Source organism: Oenanthe melanoleuca, chromosome 22, assembly GCF_029582105.1.
Source record: "Oenanthe melanoleuca isolate GR-GAL-2019-014 chromosome 22, OMel1.0, whole genome shotgun sequence".
Taxonomy (NCBI): domain Eukaryota; kingdom Metazoa; phylum Chordata; class Aves; order Passeriformes; family Muscicapidae; genus Oenanthe; species Oenanthe melanoleuca.
Window position 1 is genome coordinate 2,533,573 of NC_079355.1, and position 19,366 is coordinate 2,552,938.

At 41.5% G+C, this 19,366-nt stretch overlaps 1 protein-coding gene across 1 annotated transcript in view; it reads right to left on the minus strand.

Annotated features, from left to right (window-relative positions):
- Positions 1-19,366, minus strand: part of DOCK5 (dedicator of cytokinesis 5) — an 86,130-nt gene that overhangs the window by 41,367 nt on the left and 25,397 nt on the right. Inside the window, exons 6-23 of the mRNA XM_056508723.1 lie at positions 16,757-16,905; positions 15,580-15,715; positions 15,264-15,421; positions 14,565-14,646; positions 13,824-13,953; positions 12,388-12,460; positions 10,703-10,845; positions 9,971-10,096; positions 8,286-8,410; positions 8,091-8,189; positions 6,140-6,212; positions 5,071-5,174; positions 4,517-4,709; positions 3,817-3,914; positions 2,771-2,860; positions 2,158-2,258; positions 808-942; positions 55-166 (exon numbers count right to left, since the gene is read on the minus strand). Of these exons, the coding sequence (XP_056364698.1) occupies positions 55-166; positions 808-942; positions 2,158-2,258; positions 2,771-2,860; positions 3,817-3,914; positions 4,517-4,709; positions 5,071-5,174; positions 6,140-6,212; positions 8,091-8,189; positions 8,286-8,410; positions 9,971-10,096; positions 10,703-10,845; positions 12,388-12,460; positions 13,824-13,953; positions 14,565-14,646; positions 15,264-15,421; positions 15,580-15,715; positions 16,757-16,905 (2,127 nt within the window). The remainder of the gene's footprint in view (positions 1-54; positions 167-807; positions 943-2,157; positions 2,259-2,770; positions 2,861-3,816; positions 3,915-4,516; positions 4,710-5,070; positions 5,175-6,139; positions 6,213-8,090; positions 8,190-8,285; positions 8,411-9,970; positions 10,097-10,702; positions 10,846-12,387; positions 12,461-13,823; positions 13,954-14,564; positions 14,647-15,263; positions 15,422-15,579; positions 15,716-16,756; positions 16,906-19,366) is intronic.

Below are 19,366 nucleotides of genomic sequence, written 5' to 3' on the forward strand. Positions count from 1 at the left end.
TGCACCAGCTGATCAAATTAAAGATTTTGACTTTTCCCTGGAAACTGTGCCCACCTTGATCTTGACAGCCTCCTCCAGGGGCCGGTCCATGAGGATGTTGAAGGAGAGGAAGAGCTGGCGAATTGCATCGTTGAATTCATTCCCATCCTCACTCTTCCCATAAACACTGCAAACAACAGTCACACACAAAACCCAGCAGCTGAAAAAGGGTTTCATCCCCTGGAACAACATCTTAATGTCATCTCCTTCTACAGACATGGGGGTAAAAGTGAAATTGGAGATTTTGCAGCTATTTCCTGCTGGGACCTGTTATAGGGGAAAAACTCCACTTTTTATGCTGCCACTGCAGCAAATTCTGCTTGGGTTCCAAGCATGAAACAGGAAAAAAAAATCCAGAATGGACATGAATGAAGGGTTTCAAACCCTCACTGGGAATCTCTGGAAAGATGTTTTAAGCTGCAATTAAACCACTGTCATTGATTTTATCCCAACTGGAGAATAATCTAGTAATCTAAATATCTGTGTATTTATTTCTTAAAAGTTTCTGAAAATGAGGAGGAAATTCCATGTTTTACTTTATAAAAATAAACACTGGGTTCATTTCCAGCTCTACTGTGTGCTGCTTAGGGGGGACTAAAAGGCTTTCCTCCCTTCTAATGTGATATTTTAATTTTTGCTCAATTTAATTGTCCCGGCCACAGAAAGAACCTGTTAATCAGTCAGTGACGGAGGATTTGGTGAAGAATTTCCCTCCAGTGGTATTTACTGGAAGGAATGCATGGGTTGCCAGGGAGGGCAGGCACCCACCTCAGGTACAGCACCCGTGACTGCACGATGAACCTGAACAGGTATTTCAGGGCTTTCAGGGCTGCAAACAGCAGCTCTGTCTTGCTGGAGTCCTCAGCACTCCCCACGTAGCAGTTCAGCACTCTGGTGAGCTTCCTTTGGGGAAAAAGAAAAAAAACAGAAAGAGGAACCAGTGCAGGCAGGGCTCAGCTGCTGTGCTCCTCAGCCCAGAGAGGAGCTGCACAACCACAAACAGCTCTCAGCTCCTCCTGAAATCCCGGGCTGAAAGTCTGCAGGTGTCACCCTCTTGCTCTGAAAGGAAATGTGCAGGAAGCTCAAACCCCAATCCCAAGGGAAGGGACTGAATTATCCCCGTGGGAGAATTCCCAAGTGTGGAGCAGCAGGAGAAAATGGAATCTTGTGTGGCAGAGGGAAGGAAGAATTCCAGGAGAAGAGGATTTCAAATTGGGTTTCCTTTGGGGTGACAGCCAGAAATTCATCCATGAAGAATTGGGTTTCCTTTGGGGTGTTTCCCTAAATTGTGTTTTCTTTAGAGTGACAGCCAGGAATCCATCCATGGGAAATTGGGTTTCCTTTGGGGTGTTTCCTTTGGGGTGTTTCCCTAAATTGTGTTTCTTTTAGGGTGACAATCAGGAATCTATCCATGGGAAATTAGGTTTCCTTTGGGGTATTTCCCCTAATTTGTGTTTTCTTTTAGGGTGACAGCCAGGAATCCACATCCATCCCCCATCCATGGGGAATTGTGTTTCTTTTGGGATGTTACCCCAAAATTATGTTTTCTTTAGAGTATTAGCTAGGAATTAATCCATGGGGAATTGTGTTTCCTTTAGGGTGACAGCCAGAAATCCATCCATGGGGAATTGTGTTTCTTTTAGGGTGTTTTCCCTAAATTGTGTTTCCTTTAGGGTGACAGCCAGGAATTAATCCATGGGGAATTGTGTTTCTTTTAGGGTGTTTTCCCTAAATTGTGTTTCCTTTAGGGTGACAACCAGGAATTGATGGATCAGTAAAAATTAAGATATTTTTCTCAGAGGAAAAGCAGTTTTGTTTCTGGTTTTGCCCTCCCTGTTTGTCTCAGTTTTAACTTTTCACTTCTGATGACCTTTGGTGGCTCAAGGGGCTGAAAAGCCAAAATCCATGACAGAAGTGGTTTTTTTGTCTGTCCTGACATAAAAAAAAAAAATCCCACAAGAGAATTTTTTACAAAAAAGAGCAACAGGAATAATTCTTCCTCTCCTGGAAGCTGAGAAGGGATGAAACTCTGCTCTTTATCACATCAACATCATCAAAAATGACCTCACCAAACATCACCAGGAGCTGAGCCCAGCCCCAGGGTGACACAACACTCACACATAGGCCAGGGTTGCACTGAAGTGTTTGTAGATGTAGGTCTCCAGCACAGCGTTGAAATGCTGGAATTTGATGTCTCCAATCAAAGAAATAATAAATACCTGCCAGAAATCCAGAAAAAAAAACCAGATGCACAGTAACAGAACAGTCCATAATTCCATTTATTTTGCTGTTTTATCAACAGCATTAATGCTACAGAGAGTTATTCATGTTCTAACAGTCACTAAATATTGTGTGTGTGCAGTTTATTACTATTTTTACTATGGCTACTAAAAACCTGATGTTTTTATTCATTTATTATGTTTATTACTTATTTCACTCCTTCCTCCTGAAAATGCCTTGAGACTTATTTAATATCATAAATATAACATATCACATCATAAATATATCGTATCATAAATATATCACATAATAAATATATCACATCCTATCATAAATATATCATAAATGATATTAATATTAAATAAAATGTCATGTATTATCAATCAATACTATCAATATTCATATTAAATAAATAGCATTTATTTCTAGAGCAAAATACCAACTGCTCATTTGGAATCACCAGGAACAGAGTGGAAACGTGGCTGAAAACAAAATCTGAAGATTCACTCACCAGGGCATCAAAGACCAGGAAATCATAAGTTTCATTTTCTGACATTTCCATCATGATGTTGAAAAGGGCATCGAGGGTGTCAGGCAAAAACTGGAGGGGAAAAAGAAAAAAATCAAAGGGTGGGGAAAGGGATCCCAGCCCTGACTTTTGGATAATAAATTAATATGATTGTGCAGAAGCTGATTTATTGTTCACTTTCAGTTTTAGTTATTCATTTTAAGACTATTGTTTATGTGATGATGTATTTTTTGATTGGTGTTTTTATGTTGTTTATGTGCTTTTTTAGGTGTGGTGATTGGTTGTTGTTTAGAACTTTATTGTTTACTTTTAGTTTGGGTTTTTTAATTTTTAGTTAGTTTTTTTTTTCTTTATTTACTATAATTCATGTTTTAGCAGTTTTGAAGAGTTTTAACAAGTTGGGTTCCATTGAAAAATGGTTTATTTAGTGTACTTGTTATAAATATTGGTTTAAACTAAAAGATGCAGAAAAGCAGCTAAACAGAGTTTGGCTGGTGCATTTGTTACAGATTATGGTCCAGACTGTTCAGAACATTGCTACACACAGGATTTGTCATTATCATCTCCCCAAATCCTTCAATTCCTGATTTCTGGGAATTCTCCCCATTTCAGGTCCATGAGGTCTCTGGGCTGTCTCTGCTCCCAGATTCACAGCAAGTCCCTCCTCGTTCACAAAGGAGTTGAAAATTAAAATTCAGGCTTTGGATGTATCTCTTATTTCATAGGGGGAAAATAAAGTCACAGCCCTCTCCCTGAGCCCTGTAATATTTAATTCTGTAATATTTAGTTTCTCTAATTCTGGTGGATTCCTCTAAAGGGAGGTGGAGCTGCCAGAGGAGCTGTGGCTGCTCCTGGACCCCTGGAAGTGTCCAAGGCTGGTGGAATCTGTGTGGAAAAAGCTGATTTTCAGGTCCCTTCCAAGCCAAACCACTTTAGGATTTGATGATCGTCCCACTGCTCAGCAGCCAGACCCTGCTGGGTCCAACACCAGAGTCTGAGCCCCAAGGATGCTCAAATACTGGGAATACCTTCACAATTTCTCCTCCTTCCACCTCCATGAGCTTCCTGAGGTTGTGGCTGATGTTGTGGGGGCTGGAGCGCCAGTTCAGCAAACCCAGCAGGTCAACTGCAAGGACACAGAGCATCAGCAAGCCCAGCTCAGAGCTCAGCAAGGCTGGGCTTATTTCCAGAGCCAGCACAAGGAAAAGTCACCCTGAGGTACAGAGTGCTACCCGGAGGTGCTGCTTTGTCCTGGCCAGCCAGACAAGCTCTGCTATAAATGGAAACCTGATCTGGAGATAAACCACTCTGCAGGGATTTTATGGAATTTTATTGAAGTGCATGACTTAGCCCAGGAGCCTCCCAGAGCAGTGGAAGTCTCCCTTCATTGACCAGCACTCATTCACACCTCACTCTTCATTTTGGTGCCTCTGGCAGAGTTGATTCACATCACCACCCTGGGGAGCTCAGCCCCAACTGCTGCTCTCTGAACAGGCAGAGGGAAGAAGGCAAATATTGAAATATTTCAAATTCTGACACAACACACACACTGCCACTGGCAGGTGATGTTTTCAAACAACAAAACTGTGGGGTTTAACACTGGAATATTTGTGTGACAGGGTTTCTAGGGGCTGCACAAACATTCTGGGAGTTTGCTCTCTGCCCACCCAGGAAAAGCTGCCTGAAGGAAATGCCCTCTGCATTTCAGAGCCCCAGCAGGAGCCCTACCATTCTGGGTGAGCTTGGTGGAGCAGATGACAGTGGCAATCTGGAAGCTGTCCTTTGTGCTGTCCTTCGTGGGGGTGAAGCTGCCCAGAGGGTTCAGGTTTTTCCCTGAGGGAGCCTCCTTCTCCTCCATCTCCATCTTGGTGCAAGGAAGACTCAAATAACTCTTGGCATCTTCCATTTTTTTGTTGTCACCCTGTTGAGAGAAGAGGAAGAGAAGGGAAAGAGAAGGGAAAGAGAAGGGAAAGAGAAGGGAAAGAGAAGGGAAAGAGAAGGGAAAGAGAAGGGAAAGAGAAGGGAAAGAGAAGGGAAAGAGAAGGGAAAGAGAAGGGAAAGAGATCAGCATCCCACAGTGACAGCCAGAATGGTTTGAAACACTTCTTCATCTTTATCATTGTTTGAGTTTCTAATTTCAGTGATAAATTAACTGAGATATTTCCAAAGCCACAGAGTTTAGGATTTCCCACCCTACACACACATTTTGTAGCTTTTCACTGCTTGGAAAATCAGCCAGGAGAGATTTAAACAGGAGCCAAGGCTGGAAATGCCCAGGTTACCTTGTAAACAATCAAATTGTGTTTGCCATCCTGCAGTGTGGTCCCGTCTGCATTCATCAGCTTGACAAAGCCCATGCCAAAAGCTCTCTCAGACCTGTCCCTGGCTGCAAACAGGAGAAATCTTCATCACCACTTGTCTTATTTGTGCCCACACAGTCCAAAATGCAGCCCTCTGACCTCAGCAGCAGCATTATTTAATGGGTAACTACACAAACATCCTCCTGGAGCACGTCCCACACACAGCTGCAGTGGGTTCTGTCTGATTGATGGTGGGACTCCTTGATCTTCCAGCTCATTTCTAATCTTAACAATTCAGTGATCCTCTGATATAAAATTCTATTGATATTTTATCCTCTGATATAGAATTCTATTGATATTTTATCCTCTGATACAGAATCCTATTGATATTTTATCCTGATATAGAATTCTATTGACATTTTATCCTCTGATACAGAATTCTATTGACATTTTATCCTCTGATATAGAATCCTATTGATATTTTATCCTCTGATACAGAATTCTATTGACATTTTATCCTCTGATATAGAATCCTGCAGATATTTTGGTTGGAATTTTGGTTTGTGAGCTGAGGATTTGGAAGGATGTCACTACATTTGAGAGCCTTTCAAAGGCTGACCTCACATTATTGATCTCATTTCAGAGCTCTGCAGTGATTTCATGGAACTTCTGGCTCCAAATCTCTCATTAGCTTTTCATTAGCCCAATTAAATCCTCCTACAGGAAGATAATTAGAAGCCCACCAGGCCTTGCAGTGAATTTTGTGAAATAAATCAAAAGCAACACTGAGAAGCCAAAAGCAGCAACAAATATTGATAATTGTCTTTTGGTGAGGATAAACTATTACTCCATATCAGCCTCAGGACAAAACCAACACCAAAACTTCGGGTGCAAAAAATCAGAACGATTTTTGGTTTTTTGCTTGCCACGAAGTTGGGAATAAGCAAACAGAGCAAGAAAAAAATCTGTAACGCTGTGAATAAATAGAAATGCAGGTTCTAGACTCAGAGGAAGGCCAGAAATGCTGCAGGTGTCCCCTCCTGGAACTCACACTCCTGGGACGAGCGGTGCCGGAACGTGAACCTCAGGTGGCAGCGACTGACTTCCTCTATGGCAATGGCCACCTGCAAACCAGGAGGAAAACACAGGATTCTGGATAAAAACACAGCATTCTGGATAAAAACACAGCATCCTGGATAAAAACAGAGCATTCTGGATAAAAATACAGGATTCTGGATAAAAACACAACATTTTGGATAAAAACAGAGCATTCTGGATAAAAACACAGGATTCTGGATGAAAACACAGCATTCTGGATAAAAACACAACATTTTGGATAAAACACAGCATTCTGGATGAAAACACAACATTCTGGATAAAAACACAGGATTTTGGATAAAAACACAACATTCTGGATAAAAACACAACATTCTGGATGAAAACACAGCATATTGGATGAAAACACAGAATTTTGATAAAAACACAGCATTTTGGATGAAAACACAACATGCTGGATAAAAATAGAGCATTCTGGATGAAAACACAGCATTCTGGATGAAAACACAGGATTCTGGATAAAAACACAACATTTTGGATGAAAACACAGGATTCTGGATAAAAAACACAACATTCTGGATGAAAACACAGGATTTTGGATGAAAACACAGGATTCTGGATGAAAACACAGGATTCTGGATAAAAACACAACATTCTGGATGAAAACACAGGATTTTCAGCACTTCTCCTGTGCCCAGCCACTCCCCAGCACATCCTGGTGGTTTTACATCAACCCTGGTATATTTTGTTCAGACTTAGATGATTATTAATTTCTATTTATTTATTTCATTTATATTTATATATTTATATATAAATATATATATAATACATTTATATATTTATATATTATCTTTATATATTTATATTCATTTATATTCATTTATTTCACAAACTGTGAGTTTCATAGTATTTTGAGCTAATGATCTAAAAATGGAGCTGTGTTTTTCTTTTTACAAGGCCTTTTAAGGGCAAACTTGAATTAAGAAATAATACTTAAATTATTTTTATTTTTAACCTAATAACTAATTATCCATGGCTTGCAATGTGGACTTTTTTATTTAATTACAAAATATTACTTAAAATTTTATTACAAATTTAATTGCAAAATATTACTGTGAAAAAGGAGGTGAAGAAGAAGGACAAATTTCTGCCTTGAAACTCTGGGAGTTTTTATAGTATGTTATTATATTATAAAACTTTAAATTCTAAGTTCTCTACCATGTAATATCACACACTTCTACTTAAACTACACACTCATAATTTTATTTAAATTTTAAAATAAGTAAGCAAGTAAGTAAATAAGTTTTAGAAGGAGCTTTAAGTGCTTTTAGTGAGTGAAAGGTTTCAGATGCCAGAGTAAAAGTTCAAGTGAACATTGAAAAACACAATCCTAGATTCCTGTGGAGGCTCCAAGAACACAGTTTCAGACATAATAAAACTTTGTTAAGAATATTGCTTACATTTTTCAGATAAAACAAGATAAACAATATATGTGTAGTTTATACATAACCTGACGTGCTAAAAACTAGAATTTGAATAGGTAAAGAAGCAATAATTCAAGTTTGTGTCTTTAGCTTGTTAGAAAGTTTCTGTATGAAAATCCATTGGGGAGAGCTAAACCCTTTTCTGCTTCACTTTGCCTTTTACTTTTGTTCCTGCTCTTTTATCATCATCATCATCACCCAAAAAAATAACAGCTGCTGCAGCAACATCAGCCCTGCTGGGACCCTCAGGAGCAGCTTCTGCCTCTATTTAAAACTCTTTACCAAAACTCAACACAGTTTAACACTTGTAACTCTCTGCCTTTTAAACTGATGTACCTTTCCAATAAACGACTTTATAACAATCATCAGCTGCTTAGCTGCATTAAAGAAAACACCACAACCCAACAAATGGTGCCTAGAGTGTCAGAAAAGTGTGAAAATATTGGTTTTAATGACCAGTACCTTGACAGTCTCGTACCAGCAGGGCTGCTTGACCTGGTAATAAACCACAGACTTGTACTCGGAGACTCCCTCGTAGCCAGCCCCGGGGTGGATGGCTTTCTTTGGGCAGAACGCAAGAAAAGGAGGAAAAAAAAAAAAAGGTAAAAACGGAGAATTTCGTGGTGTAAATTTTGAGGGTGGCAGGGGCTGTCCCACCTCCTGCAGGTTGCCCTCCTCGTCGTGCACAGACATGGTGACCTCGACGTTCTTGGGCGTTTTCTTCTTGCCTTTGTCGAACTCGCCCTGCACCAGGGTGACGTAGATGTCGTTGCGGACGTCACCTGCAATGCCCAGAGCTCCATCAGCTGGGCTCCCACAAAAAGGGGTCACATTGCAATTTAACACCCTGTGGTGCTCCCCTGGATGCCTCCAGACCCCGCCTGGCAGGGTCTCAGAGGCCTTGGCACAGTACCCAGGACCCCTGGGAACTGGATTGAAGCCCCCGGGAAAAATCACCCTCATTGCAGGAAGAATGACAAAAGTCACAAAAAATAAGTAGAGTATAAATTAGAAAAGTGAATTTTTAGAAATGTTTGTATTAGGGGGTTTAAAGCTAAGATGGAGGATTTTGGGTGTGGTGTGTCTTTTCTTTCTTCTTCTTCATGCCATCCATCTTTGGGCCAGGATGGCACCACTGGATTGGTTTGGGAGAAAGCTGGACAGTGTAATAAATGTGTTATGTATTGGAAAATAATTGTAAATATTAGGTATGTAATTTATATATAAAAGATAAAAGTCCTGCCCCAAGGGCAGGCAGTGTGACTAGCTAATTGGACCTCTGTTAGTCAGAAAAAGAATTCTTTAGATAAGAAAGAATAAACAACCTTGGAAACCTCAGAAAACAGCCTGTGACTGCTTCTTTGGTGCACATCTGGGAAAACCTGAACTCTAAACCACCAGATGTCCTGCTGTGGGTGATCTCAAGCCCAGGAGACAGACAGTGACAGAGGATCACCTTCTCCTCATTCTCCTCTTAGCCTTTAATTAAAAATCTCTGAAGGTCGTGAGTTCGTTCCTCACATGGGGCGCCACTTTATTGCTTTTTTTTTTTTGTTTGTTTCATTAGGTTTTCTTTCTTATATTTTTTTTTGTGTTTTGGTTTTTTTTGTTTGTTTGTTTGTTTTTTGGTTTTTTGTTTTGTTTTTTTTTTTTGTTAAGGTCGGGACTGAATGTACGAGAGAAGGAATTTTTTATTCAGACTTAGACGTTCACTAATTGTTATTTATGTTACAGTAAGTTTTACAGTACTTTTAGTCAATAAGTCAAAAATGGAGATGTGTTTTTCTTTTTACAAGGTCTTTTAAGGCTAAATGGTCCAATTAAGAAATGCCACTTCAATTATTTTTACTTGTAACTTAATAACTAATTATCTGTGACCTGCAACGTGGGTTTGTTAGCACAGCAAGCTCAGAACTCTCAGTTTCCAGGGTTCCAACAAATACCCACCACCACACCTCCTCAACTCCATCTCAAATTACACAAAATCATCTAAAATGAACCACCTTCCTTTCTACAAGCCTTATGTTTCTTATTTTAATTTAATGAGGTCTCCAGTGTTAAATCCACTCTGAACGGGTGGGTCAAAGCCATATGCAACAAAAATTTATTTTACTAAAGAGACATTTTCTTCCAAAAAAGCTCCATAAACCATCACTTTGCCATAAGAAAGGAAACTCATGTTTTCAACTTCTTGTGACAAAAAAATAAAATAACATGGAAATTTGAATAAAAATAAGAAGTTTCCAGATAAAAATAAATCTTTTAAAAAAAAAAGTGACAGAAATTCTAGAATTTCAGGTGTCTCTTTCACTCCATGGAATGGAGGAGCACACAGGACCTACCAGGAAGGATGATCTCAGGGAACCCCATTTTTCGAGCCACTGCAGTGGATCTGTCTACAAGGTGGGAAAAATCCTTCTGAACCTGAGCCAGATCCCCAGGGAGCAGCTTCAGGGACACCCAGAGACCTAAGAAAAGAGAGATGACACTTGTTACTGAAAACAAAAAGGCACAAACCGGTGAAATTTAAGCCTGTGCTTCCTAAAAATCCATGAAAACTCCGTGTCCACACCTGGCTCTCTCTTGCCCAGTCTCCACGTCCCTGAACCTGAGTAAGACTTTACTGGGCAAGAAGATTCTCTGAAGTAAACCCCAAACTTTCAGGGATGAATCTCAAGTGTCTTTGAGCCAAGGAAAACCAGAAAATTCTGGAATAATGTGATTTAACCCCAAAGCCATTTGGGACACGCATCCACTCACAAATATTTCACAGCCATAAAACACTTTAATTGTAAAGGTGCTAAAAAATATTGACCTTAAACATAAGGTCAGCAAGCGAGGAGCTGGAGGAGCTGTTCTCATGCAGGTTTGGCCTGGGTTGATCTGGATTTACCTCTGAGTGTGACGGGGTGACAAAGCGACAAAGCGACAACCACGGCAAAGAACGCGCTGGGCTTGGGGAAGGGACACAGTGACAACCACAGCACTGGGCTCAGGGAAGGGATTAAATCCCCTAAACCTTGATCTCAGGACTCTCAGCACCCCTAAATTCCCCAGCTCCCCCCAGGCTGCACCTTGGCCTTTGTGGTTGACCTCCTTGGCAGCGATGACTTTGTTGAAGACGGAGGTGAGGGGCTCGTTCTCGCCGATGACGTGCGAGGTGATCAGGGGGGACATGATGAGCTGGCGCTGCCTGATGTAGGTTTCCATGGCAATCCTGGGCAGGAGAAACACAAAAACGGGGTCAGAAACTGGGACAGAGCAACACCAGCCACGTACAAGGAGAGGGCTGTTGCTGTTTTCCAAATAAATGTGGGTTTTTTCAAGGATTCCGTGGGGATTTTCGCTCCTTCACCTGCTCAAAATCCCTTTGAACCTTCACACTAGAAATTACATCACATTTATCCCTGAGTTTATCCCTCAGGCCTAAGGTAAGTAACACTGACCTCAGGATTCAAGCCCTGACTTCAGGTTTGCCTCAGAGCTGTCCCTATGCAGATTAAATTGGTAAACGGATATAAATTAATATAAATTAATATAAACTAATATAAAATAATATAAATCAATACAAATTAATACAAATTAATATAAATTAATACAAATTCATACAAATTAACATAAATTACTATATATTAATATAAATTAATATAAATTAATATAAATTAATATAAATTGATATAAATTAATGACTGATGTGAAACATCTAAGTGATGAACCCAGCCCTAGTCACAAATAAGACTATTGAGGTTTGGATCTTGACCCTGGTTTCACTCCTGTAGCCACAGCATCAATAAGGAGGGAGAAATGAGATCTCCACATCCTGGTGTCCAGCTGGGGGTCTGAACTCAGCCTCATTAGAGCAGAAGAAAAATGGGAAAAAACTCGCAGACCAACAAAACAAAAAGCAAATCAAACAAGCAAGAAAAAAAACCAAAACACCAAACCAATTAAAAATGAACGAACAAAACAAAAACCCCTAAACAAATAAAAAAATAACCAATCAAACCCACCAAAAAAAAAAAAAAAAAAAAAAAGTAGCAGACTAACATTACTGTGCAAAGCAATCCTCCCAGGCCCTGAAAGGGCAGGAGAACAAACCCAAATCTCCCCTGAAAATACCCTGGAATAACAAATGGCTGCAGCCAATGCTTTGCTCTATTTAGGGCTGTAACAACAAGGCTGGGTCTACCCAAACAAACTCCATTTTTGTTACTCTAACGTGCCAGAAAGATCAGAGCAGAACAGACACACAAGTCCCACTCTCAGAGCAGAAATGCAGAACTCATTGGGGCTGGAATTCCTCCCCCAGGAAGAGGAGAAATCCCAAATGACTGACCCTGCCCAGGAAATGTGGGAAGGGAGGGGCAGCACACAGGGTCCAACACAGCAGTGACAAAAAGCTGGGTCTGAAAATCCTGAAAGTGTCCCTGAAAATCCTGCCTTTCAACCCCCCAAAAATTTTTGGGATAAAATGTGAATTTCCACTGCTGGAAAGGGATAAAATGTGAATTTTGGGGTTCAAGGGGATAATATGTGAAATTTGGGGTTCAGTACTCACTGCTGGAAGGGGATAAAATGAGAGTTTTGGGTTCAGTTCTCACTGCTGGAAGGGGACAAAATGTGAATTTTGGTTTCAGTTCTCACTGCTGGAACGGGACAAAATGTGAGTTTTGGGGTTCAAGGGGATAAAATTTGAGTTTTGGGTTCAGTACTCACTGCTGGAAGGGGATAAAATGTGAGTTTTGGGTTCAGTACTCACTGCTGGAAGGGGATAAAATGCTGCTTCTCCTCGTCGTCCACCTTGCCATGGATGATGTCAGTGATGTCCATCACTGCAATGACACCAGAGCACCACTCAGAGCTGCCAAGAACCAGACAGAGCTTCTCCCTCTTAGAATGGAAATCAGTAACCTGGAAACCCCTGGAAACCCGGGATTATTTTGGGCCAATATCAGAACAAGGGCTCTGAGTGACCTGGGATAGTGGGAGGGGTCCTGGTCATCTCCAGGGGTGGAGCTGGATGGGATTTAAGGTTATTTCCAACCCCCCAAAAAAATCTGTGATTCTCTGACAGCAATGGAGGCATCACTCTCATTTAAACTTTTTTAAAAGCACATTTATATTCATGTGCAAGTCAGCCCATAGCAGTGAGTATGAATATACTGAATACACACTGATAAAATACTCCGATAAAATATAACCTCTGAGAAAAAACAGAGGGGACTGGGGAATTTCAAGGCAAAGATATTCCACTTATATTCAAATGCTGCTTCTTTGGAAATTGATTTCCACCAAGGATTTCCAGCAGGAAAAAAATCTCAGGAATAAAATAAGAATTAGGAGTGTGGTTCAGCAAACTTCCAGCTTTATCCTGTGAGTCCTGAAGGGCAAATCTCACTCTGGCATTTCCAGCACACAGTTCTCAGCTGCCAGTCTTGTGTCTGTCTTAGGTTGCAATACAGGATGTGACCAAAATCTGGATTCTGTCACCAGCTGTTAAACCAGCTGGGGCAGTGACCCTGATCTCCATGGGAGATATCTCCTGTTAATGGGCCATCTTTAAACCAGCTGAGCAATCATCTTTTCTTCCCACAGCCCATCCTCCCTCCAGGAGATATCTCCTGTTAATGGCCAGTGAGTCCCAGGGCATGACTGATAAAATTCCATCATCCCACTGGGAGATGCTCCACCCAGGGGGAGGAGCCAAACATTTCCTACCCAGATAAAAACTGAGATTTGGAACACCAGAGCAGCCTTTGCCACTGGATCCCAGAGGAAAACCAGACCCTTCCACATCATCCCTGGAGCTTCAGAGGAAACTGCACCTTCTCCAGGAGCACTGCTCCAGCTGAACCACATCTGCCCCTGCAGGAGGATGCAGCCACCATTGAATGGGACTGTGCCAACACCCTGACTGACTGACGGGTGTCAGCTTGGATTCTGACTCTGGCAGGGTTTGGGATTGTTCTGTGTAATACTGCATTTCTATTTTCATTTTCCTAGTAAAGAACTGTTATTCCTATTCCCATATCTTTGCCTGAGAGCCCCTTAATTTCACAATTATAATAATAATTTGGATTTAGGGGGTTTACATTCTCCATTTCAAAGAGAAGCTTCTGCCGTTATTGGCAGACAGGACAGTGTCCCAGTGCCCCGCAGGGGTTTTTGGGCCGTGCTGGTGTCCCCAGTGCCCACCTGCCACGCCGAAGGGCCGCCGCAGACCGCAGGTGTGCTTCTTGCCATCCTTCAGCTCCATGTGCCCCACCCGCACGATCTGGCACACCAGGCTGATCCTGGGCCGGATCAGGTCAGAGCTGCTCAAGTCCTAAAAAAATAAATAAATACAAAAAGAGTTAATATCAAGTCCATCAATGTCCTTTCTGAGTGGAACAGAAGGAGAGAAGGAAGAAGGGGGTTTTTGGGATATACACAGATAAAAGTTGTGATCTTCTAGATCCAGAGGGAGACCACGAGGGGCATGGAGACATTTCTAGCACCAGGACACAGGGAATGGCTCCCACTGGCACAGGCAGGGATGGATGGCATTTTGGGAAGGAATTCATGGCTGGGATGGAATTCCCAGAGCAGCTGTGGCTGACCCTGGATCCCTGGAATGCCCAAGGCCAGGCTGGAGCAGCCTGGGGTGGTGGGAGGTGCAGGACCCAAGGTGGGGCTAAATGAACTTTGGGATCCTCTCCGACCCAAATCAATCCAGGACTCCATATGCTGGTTTGGATGGGATTTTGAGAAGGAATTTCTGTCTGGAATGGAATTCCCAGAGGAGCTCTGGCTGCCCCTGGATCCCTGGAAGTGCCCAAAATCAGTTTGCAGCACCCTGGGACAGTGAGGTGTCCCTGCCATGGCAGGGTTGGCTCTGGGTGGGATTCAGGTCCCTCCCAACCCCACCCAAAATGTTCTGGGATTCTCTGAACTCACAGTGAACACTGCCTGGAGGTTGTTCAGTTTCTCAATTTCTTTAGGCATCCCATTGCTGCCCCAACGAACCAGGTAATTTTCACTGCAAAGAAAGGGAGAAAAAAGTAAATTTTAACAAATCAGCACCTGTCATCTCCATTTCCTGGCAAAAGCCCAAAAGCATTTTGATCTTTTAGGAATATTTGTCCAATCTTTTATCCCAAAATGCCTCTGAAGTGACTCATTTACTGGAGGCAGGATGGGTGAGCCCTGGACAATTCCCACTGCATGGCCACACCTGATAACTGCAGAGATGGACACAGAAGGTTCCAGACACAGAACTGCCTCCCTGATAAATTCCTCAGATCCTCCCCAACCCTTCAGATGTGAACTGGCCCTGACTGGACAGCAAACACCATTTAAATCCAGGATTTACTGGGAAACAATTCACAAAATGCCTAATCAAGGCTTGCAGCCACAGCAGGGAAAATTAAAAATATAAAAAGACAATGTGGGATCAATACCCAGCTTTAGGAGAGCCTGGACTTCCTACCTCTCTCAAATTCATTCCAGAATAATTGGAATTAATTTTCCCCCACTGGGGCAGCACCCAACAGAACTGGAAAATATTTGCTGGATCTTTCTAACCTGCTGACTTCTTCAGAATGATGACCCTGATGACTAAATTGCTTAAGGATCTCCAAAAAAAAAATCCCCAACCTGATGAATTTGGAGAGGTCAGGGTCGTAGAGGCTCATCAGCAGCTCTGCATCTTCCCCAATGTTGCAGACAAAGTTCTTGAAGTTCACGTAGAGGCTGTAAGTGTGCGTGGAGTTGAAAACTGGCTGCCCCCTGAGGTCCAAACTCTGCTGCAGGGACTGCAAAAATTTCACATTTCCATTCAGTTTTGTATGAACAAACACAGGAGAATTTAATGCTGCCAAAGGAGCACTAAGAGGAATGTAGAACATGTCATTGTAAAAAACGTGGGCACAAAGCAGAGACTGAGGAGGGTAAATCAGGGACCCAGGGGTACCTTCTCCTCCTGGATCCTCTCATCAATCCTCCTGGATGCAGTTTCATGGGCCTTGAAAAGGGAGATTGTGCTGGTCTCATCCGGGTCCAGGATGTTCCCGTTGTCATCTCGGACAACCAGGTCCAGACCCAGGATCCTGGACAGCCCCAGGAGACAAAAATAAAATAGAACAGAATAAAATAGAATAGAATAAAATAGAATAGAATAAAAATAGAATAGAATAAAATAGAAAAAAAAATAAACCAAAACAGAACAAAAAAGAATAGAATAGAATAGAATAGAATAGAATAGAATAGAATAGAATAGAATAGAATAGAATAGAATAGAATAAGATAATATAAGATGAAATAAGATAAAATTAAATAGAATAGAATAGAATAGAATAGAATAGAATAGAATAGAATAGAATAGGAGTAAAATAAAATAAAATAAAATAAAATAAAATAAAATAAAATAAAATAAAATAAAATAAAATAAAATAAAATAAAATAAAATAAAATAAAATAAAATAAAATAAAATAAAATAACAGAATGTGGGAGCAGCAAAGAGGAAATCACTGCCTGGGGCCAGCAGTGCTCAACATCCCACTCTTTGGAATAACCTCACTCACTGCTGGTTCTCCTGCCTCCAAAAACTTCTCTCTCCATTTTCCCATTCAAGGAAGAAGGAGTTAGGCAGGTAACTCAATCCTGAAGTGACATCTCCATTATTCCTGCTCAGATGGCTCTGCTCCAAAGGTGGATGAATGGAACCAAGCTCAGGGATTGCAGCTGGTTGTTATTCTTTGCCACAAGCTGCTTCTTAATTCACTTACTGGATGTGAATCAGAGCCCAGAGGCAGAGAAATGAGTCCTGGAGCCTGCAAACCACTGAGGGCTGCAGTCCATGGAATCCTGCCCTCAGCTGCTGCTAAAGCACAGAATTCCCCCCCAGCATCCAAACCCAGGTGCAAACTGTGCTCCCAGGAAAGGCCACCCTGCCAGGAGCTGGGCAGAATGAAGAGAGCAGAATTCCTGCCAAGGCACATCCAGAACCGACTGCTCCAGCCTGTCCTGGGGACCCAAAGCTGCCACTTCACCCCTCCCAAGGGAAAACTCAGCCCTAACTCAGGGCCTGGTTTTGCACTTTGAGCCTCCCCTGGGGTTTGGGGGGCTCCAGGTGGAGTTTGGAGCTCACCTGTTGCCATAGTCAATCTTGGCAGTGACTTTTTTCTTTAGCTCAGCCAGTTCATCCTTGGGCAGGGTGCCAGAGAGGATTTGGGATCTCCACTCGATCAGGCTGTAGGTGAGCTGCTGGACGTGCCTGAACTGCGTGGTTTTGTTGTTCTGAGGCAAAAAAAAAAAAATCTAATTTAATTCAATTTTAATCAAGGAAAACCTGGAAACCTTAGCTCAGCAACCCCTGTGAAATGTGTGCAGCTGCAGAACCCTAAAGTTTTACTGAACTAAAAGTACCTGAATAAATATAAATACTGAAATAAAAATACTTTGTGACTGCACAAGATCAGAGCCATGCAGGAAATTCTGCAGCACTTGGCACTGCCAAGGTTTAAGTGCCTTTAAGATCTTGAAGTGCTTCACCTTTCCCTGGGACATTATTTCAGAAAAACCTCACCCACTAAAAATAAACCTCTGGTGCTTTCCAGCACTTCCAGACTGCTCTGATGGAGGTTTTCATAAAAGGGACAGAGAAAATCAAGGAGACTGAACAAGACACCAAAACCTGCCATTCCTTCTGTAATCATCTCTAATTAATGAAAACATTTCCCCTGCCCTTCACTGGTTCCACTCCCATAAAATCACATTCCCACACCTTGTTCCTGCAGCTCCAAGGCTGTAATTAAACATGGATCTGTTAGAACCCACCCTGTTTGTGCTCAGATAAGTAAATAAGTTTTTAAAAGTGTCAGGGAAAATATTGAAACCATTAAAAAGGGAGCCCAAGCTTCATTCCTGGCAGAATTCTGATTCTTTTCACAAGAAGTGCCACAAATTTGGAGTTACTGGGACAGGGATGAGATTTTCAGCTCCAAATAAAAAATTCAAGCCTAATTCAGAGCCTGGTTTTGCATGAAGGGTTTGAGAGCTCAAAGCCCAGTTTGGTTTGGGTCACATTTTATCTTCTTTTTGCCAGGGTCAGGATTCAAAGCCCCAGATGATATTTCTTGTTTGTTAGATGTTTATTAATTCTTATCTGTATTACAGTGAGCTCTACAGCATTTCAAACTCACAAACTAAAAATGGAGATGTATCTGTCTCTACAAATCCTTTCAAGGACAATTGTCTAATTATTTTTACTTTTAACCCAATAACCAATCACCCTCAATGCAGAATTTTCTATCCAATTAAACAAAATCACCCAAACCCACGAAGAAGAAAGTGAAGAAAAATGAAACCTTCACCCTAAAACCTCCATCTTGATACACATATATCACTATATTCTAAAACTTTAAATTCTAAATTTCGCCCCATGTTATATTACACATTCTATTCAAACAACACACCCATAATCCCAGTTCTATCATTCTATCACAGCACAAAAAGAACTTAATTGCAATTATTTCCCCATAAACCACTCGTATTTCCCTCAAATTTAAAGGTATGGAAACAATCTCCCTTCTAATTTGGGTGAACACCAAGGTGCTGACAGGAGCTGCTTGAGTTTTTAGCTCTGTAGAAAGGATATTAAATACATATTTAATAAAAAAAAAATAAAAAGAAAAAGCATGTTCTTACCTAAAACACTTGCAAAAAAAAGGGAATTTGTCTGAATTTTCAGACCAGACCTCAATTTGACCTGAGTTAGCTCCACAGCTAATTCCTTTTAATCAAACCAATTAAAAACTCTCCCCACTTCTGTATTTATTTTGCAGTACAGATAAAGCCACTGCTGCAATGAAACCCACAGAAATTAAAGAAGTGAAATTAAATGCTGCCAAAATAAAAAATCCCCTCATGTTTCCTTTTTCTCCTCAAATGCCTTCTTCCTCTTTTAGCCTTTTAAAATTTCTTTTAATATATACTGCAGGGAAAATAAAATAAACTCAAATCCATTTTAAACCACAGAGTTTTCCAAACCTATTTTAAGACTTACAGTGGTTAAGCACAAGAACATGAAAGATTTCTGCTTGTTAAAAAAAAAAAAAAAGATTGTGAGGCTGGGATCTGAAAGTTATTCAGGAATAAAAAATGCAGAGAACAAAACTCTCACACAGCAGCAGCATCACGTAGAGCTCCTCGTTAAATTGAGAGGGTGGAACAAATTCTTGTGGTTTTGTGGCACACAAACACAACTGGTGAGATTTCCAAGCTCTGGGTGATCAGAGCTCATTTAAACTCACTCCCTCTTCTTAATTAAAGCACTGCAGCACATTCTGTGCAGGCTGAGCTCATTCCTGCTCGGATAAAAAATCAAGTTTGATGCTTTAAAGTGTTTTTAAAATAAAGGAACTCGCTGTGGTTTGAGCAAGGAGCAGCAACAGGAGGAGAATCCTTAAATCCCTGCAGTGCCTTGGCTGTGACACTGCTGGGGTGACACTGCAGGGGTGACACTTGAGGTGACACTGCTCAGGTGACACTGCTCAGGTGACACTGGGGTGACATTGCTGGGGTGACACTTGAGGTGACATTGCTGAGGTGACACTGCTGGGGTGACACTGCTGAGGGGACACTGCTGGGGTGACACTGCTGGGGTGACACTTGAGGTTAACACTGCTGGGGTGACACTGGGGTGACAATGTTCAGGTGACATTAGTGGGGTGACACTGCTGAGGTGACACTGCTGAGG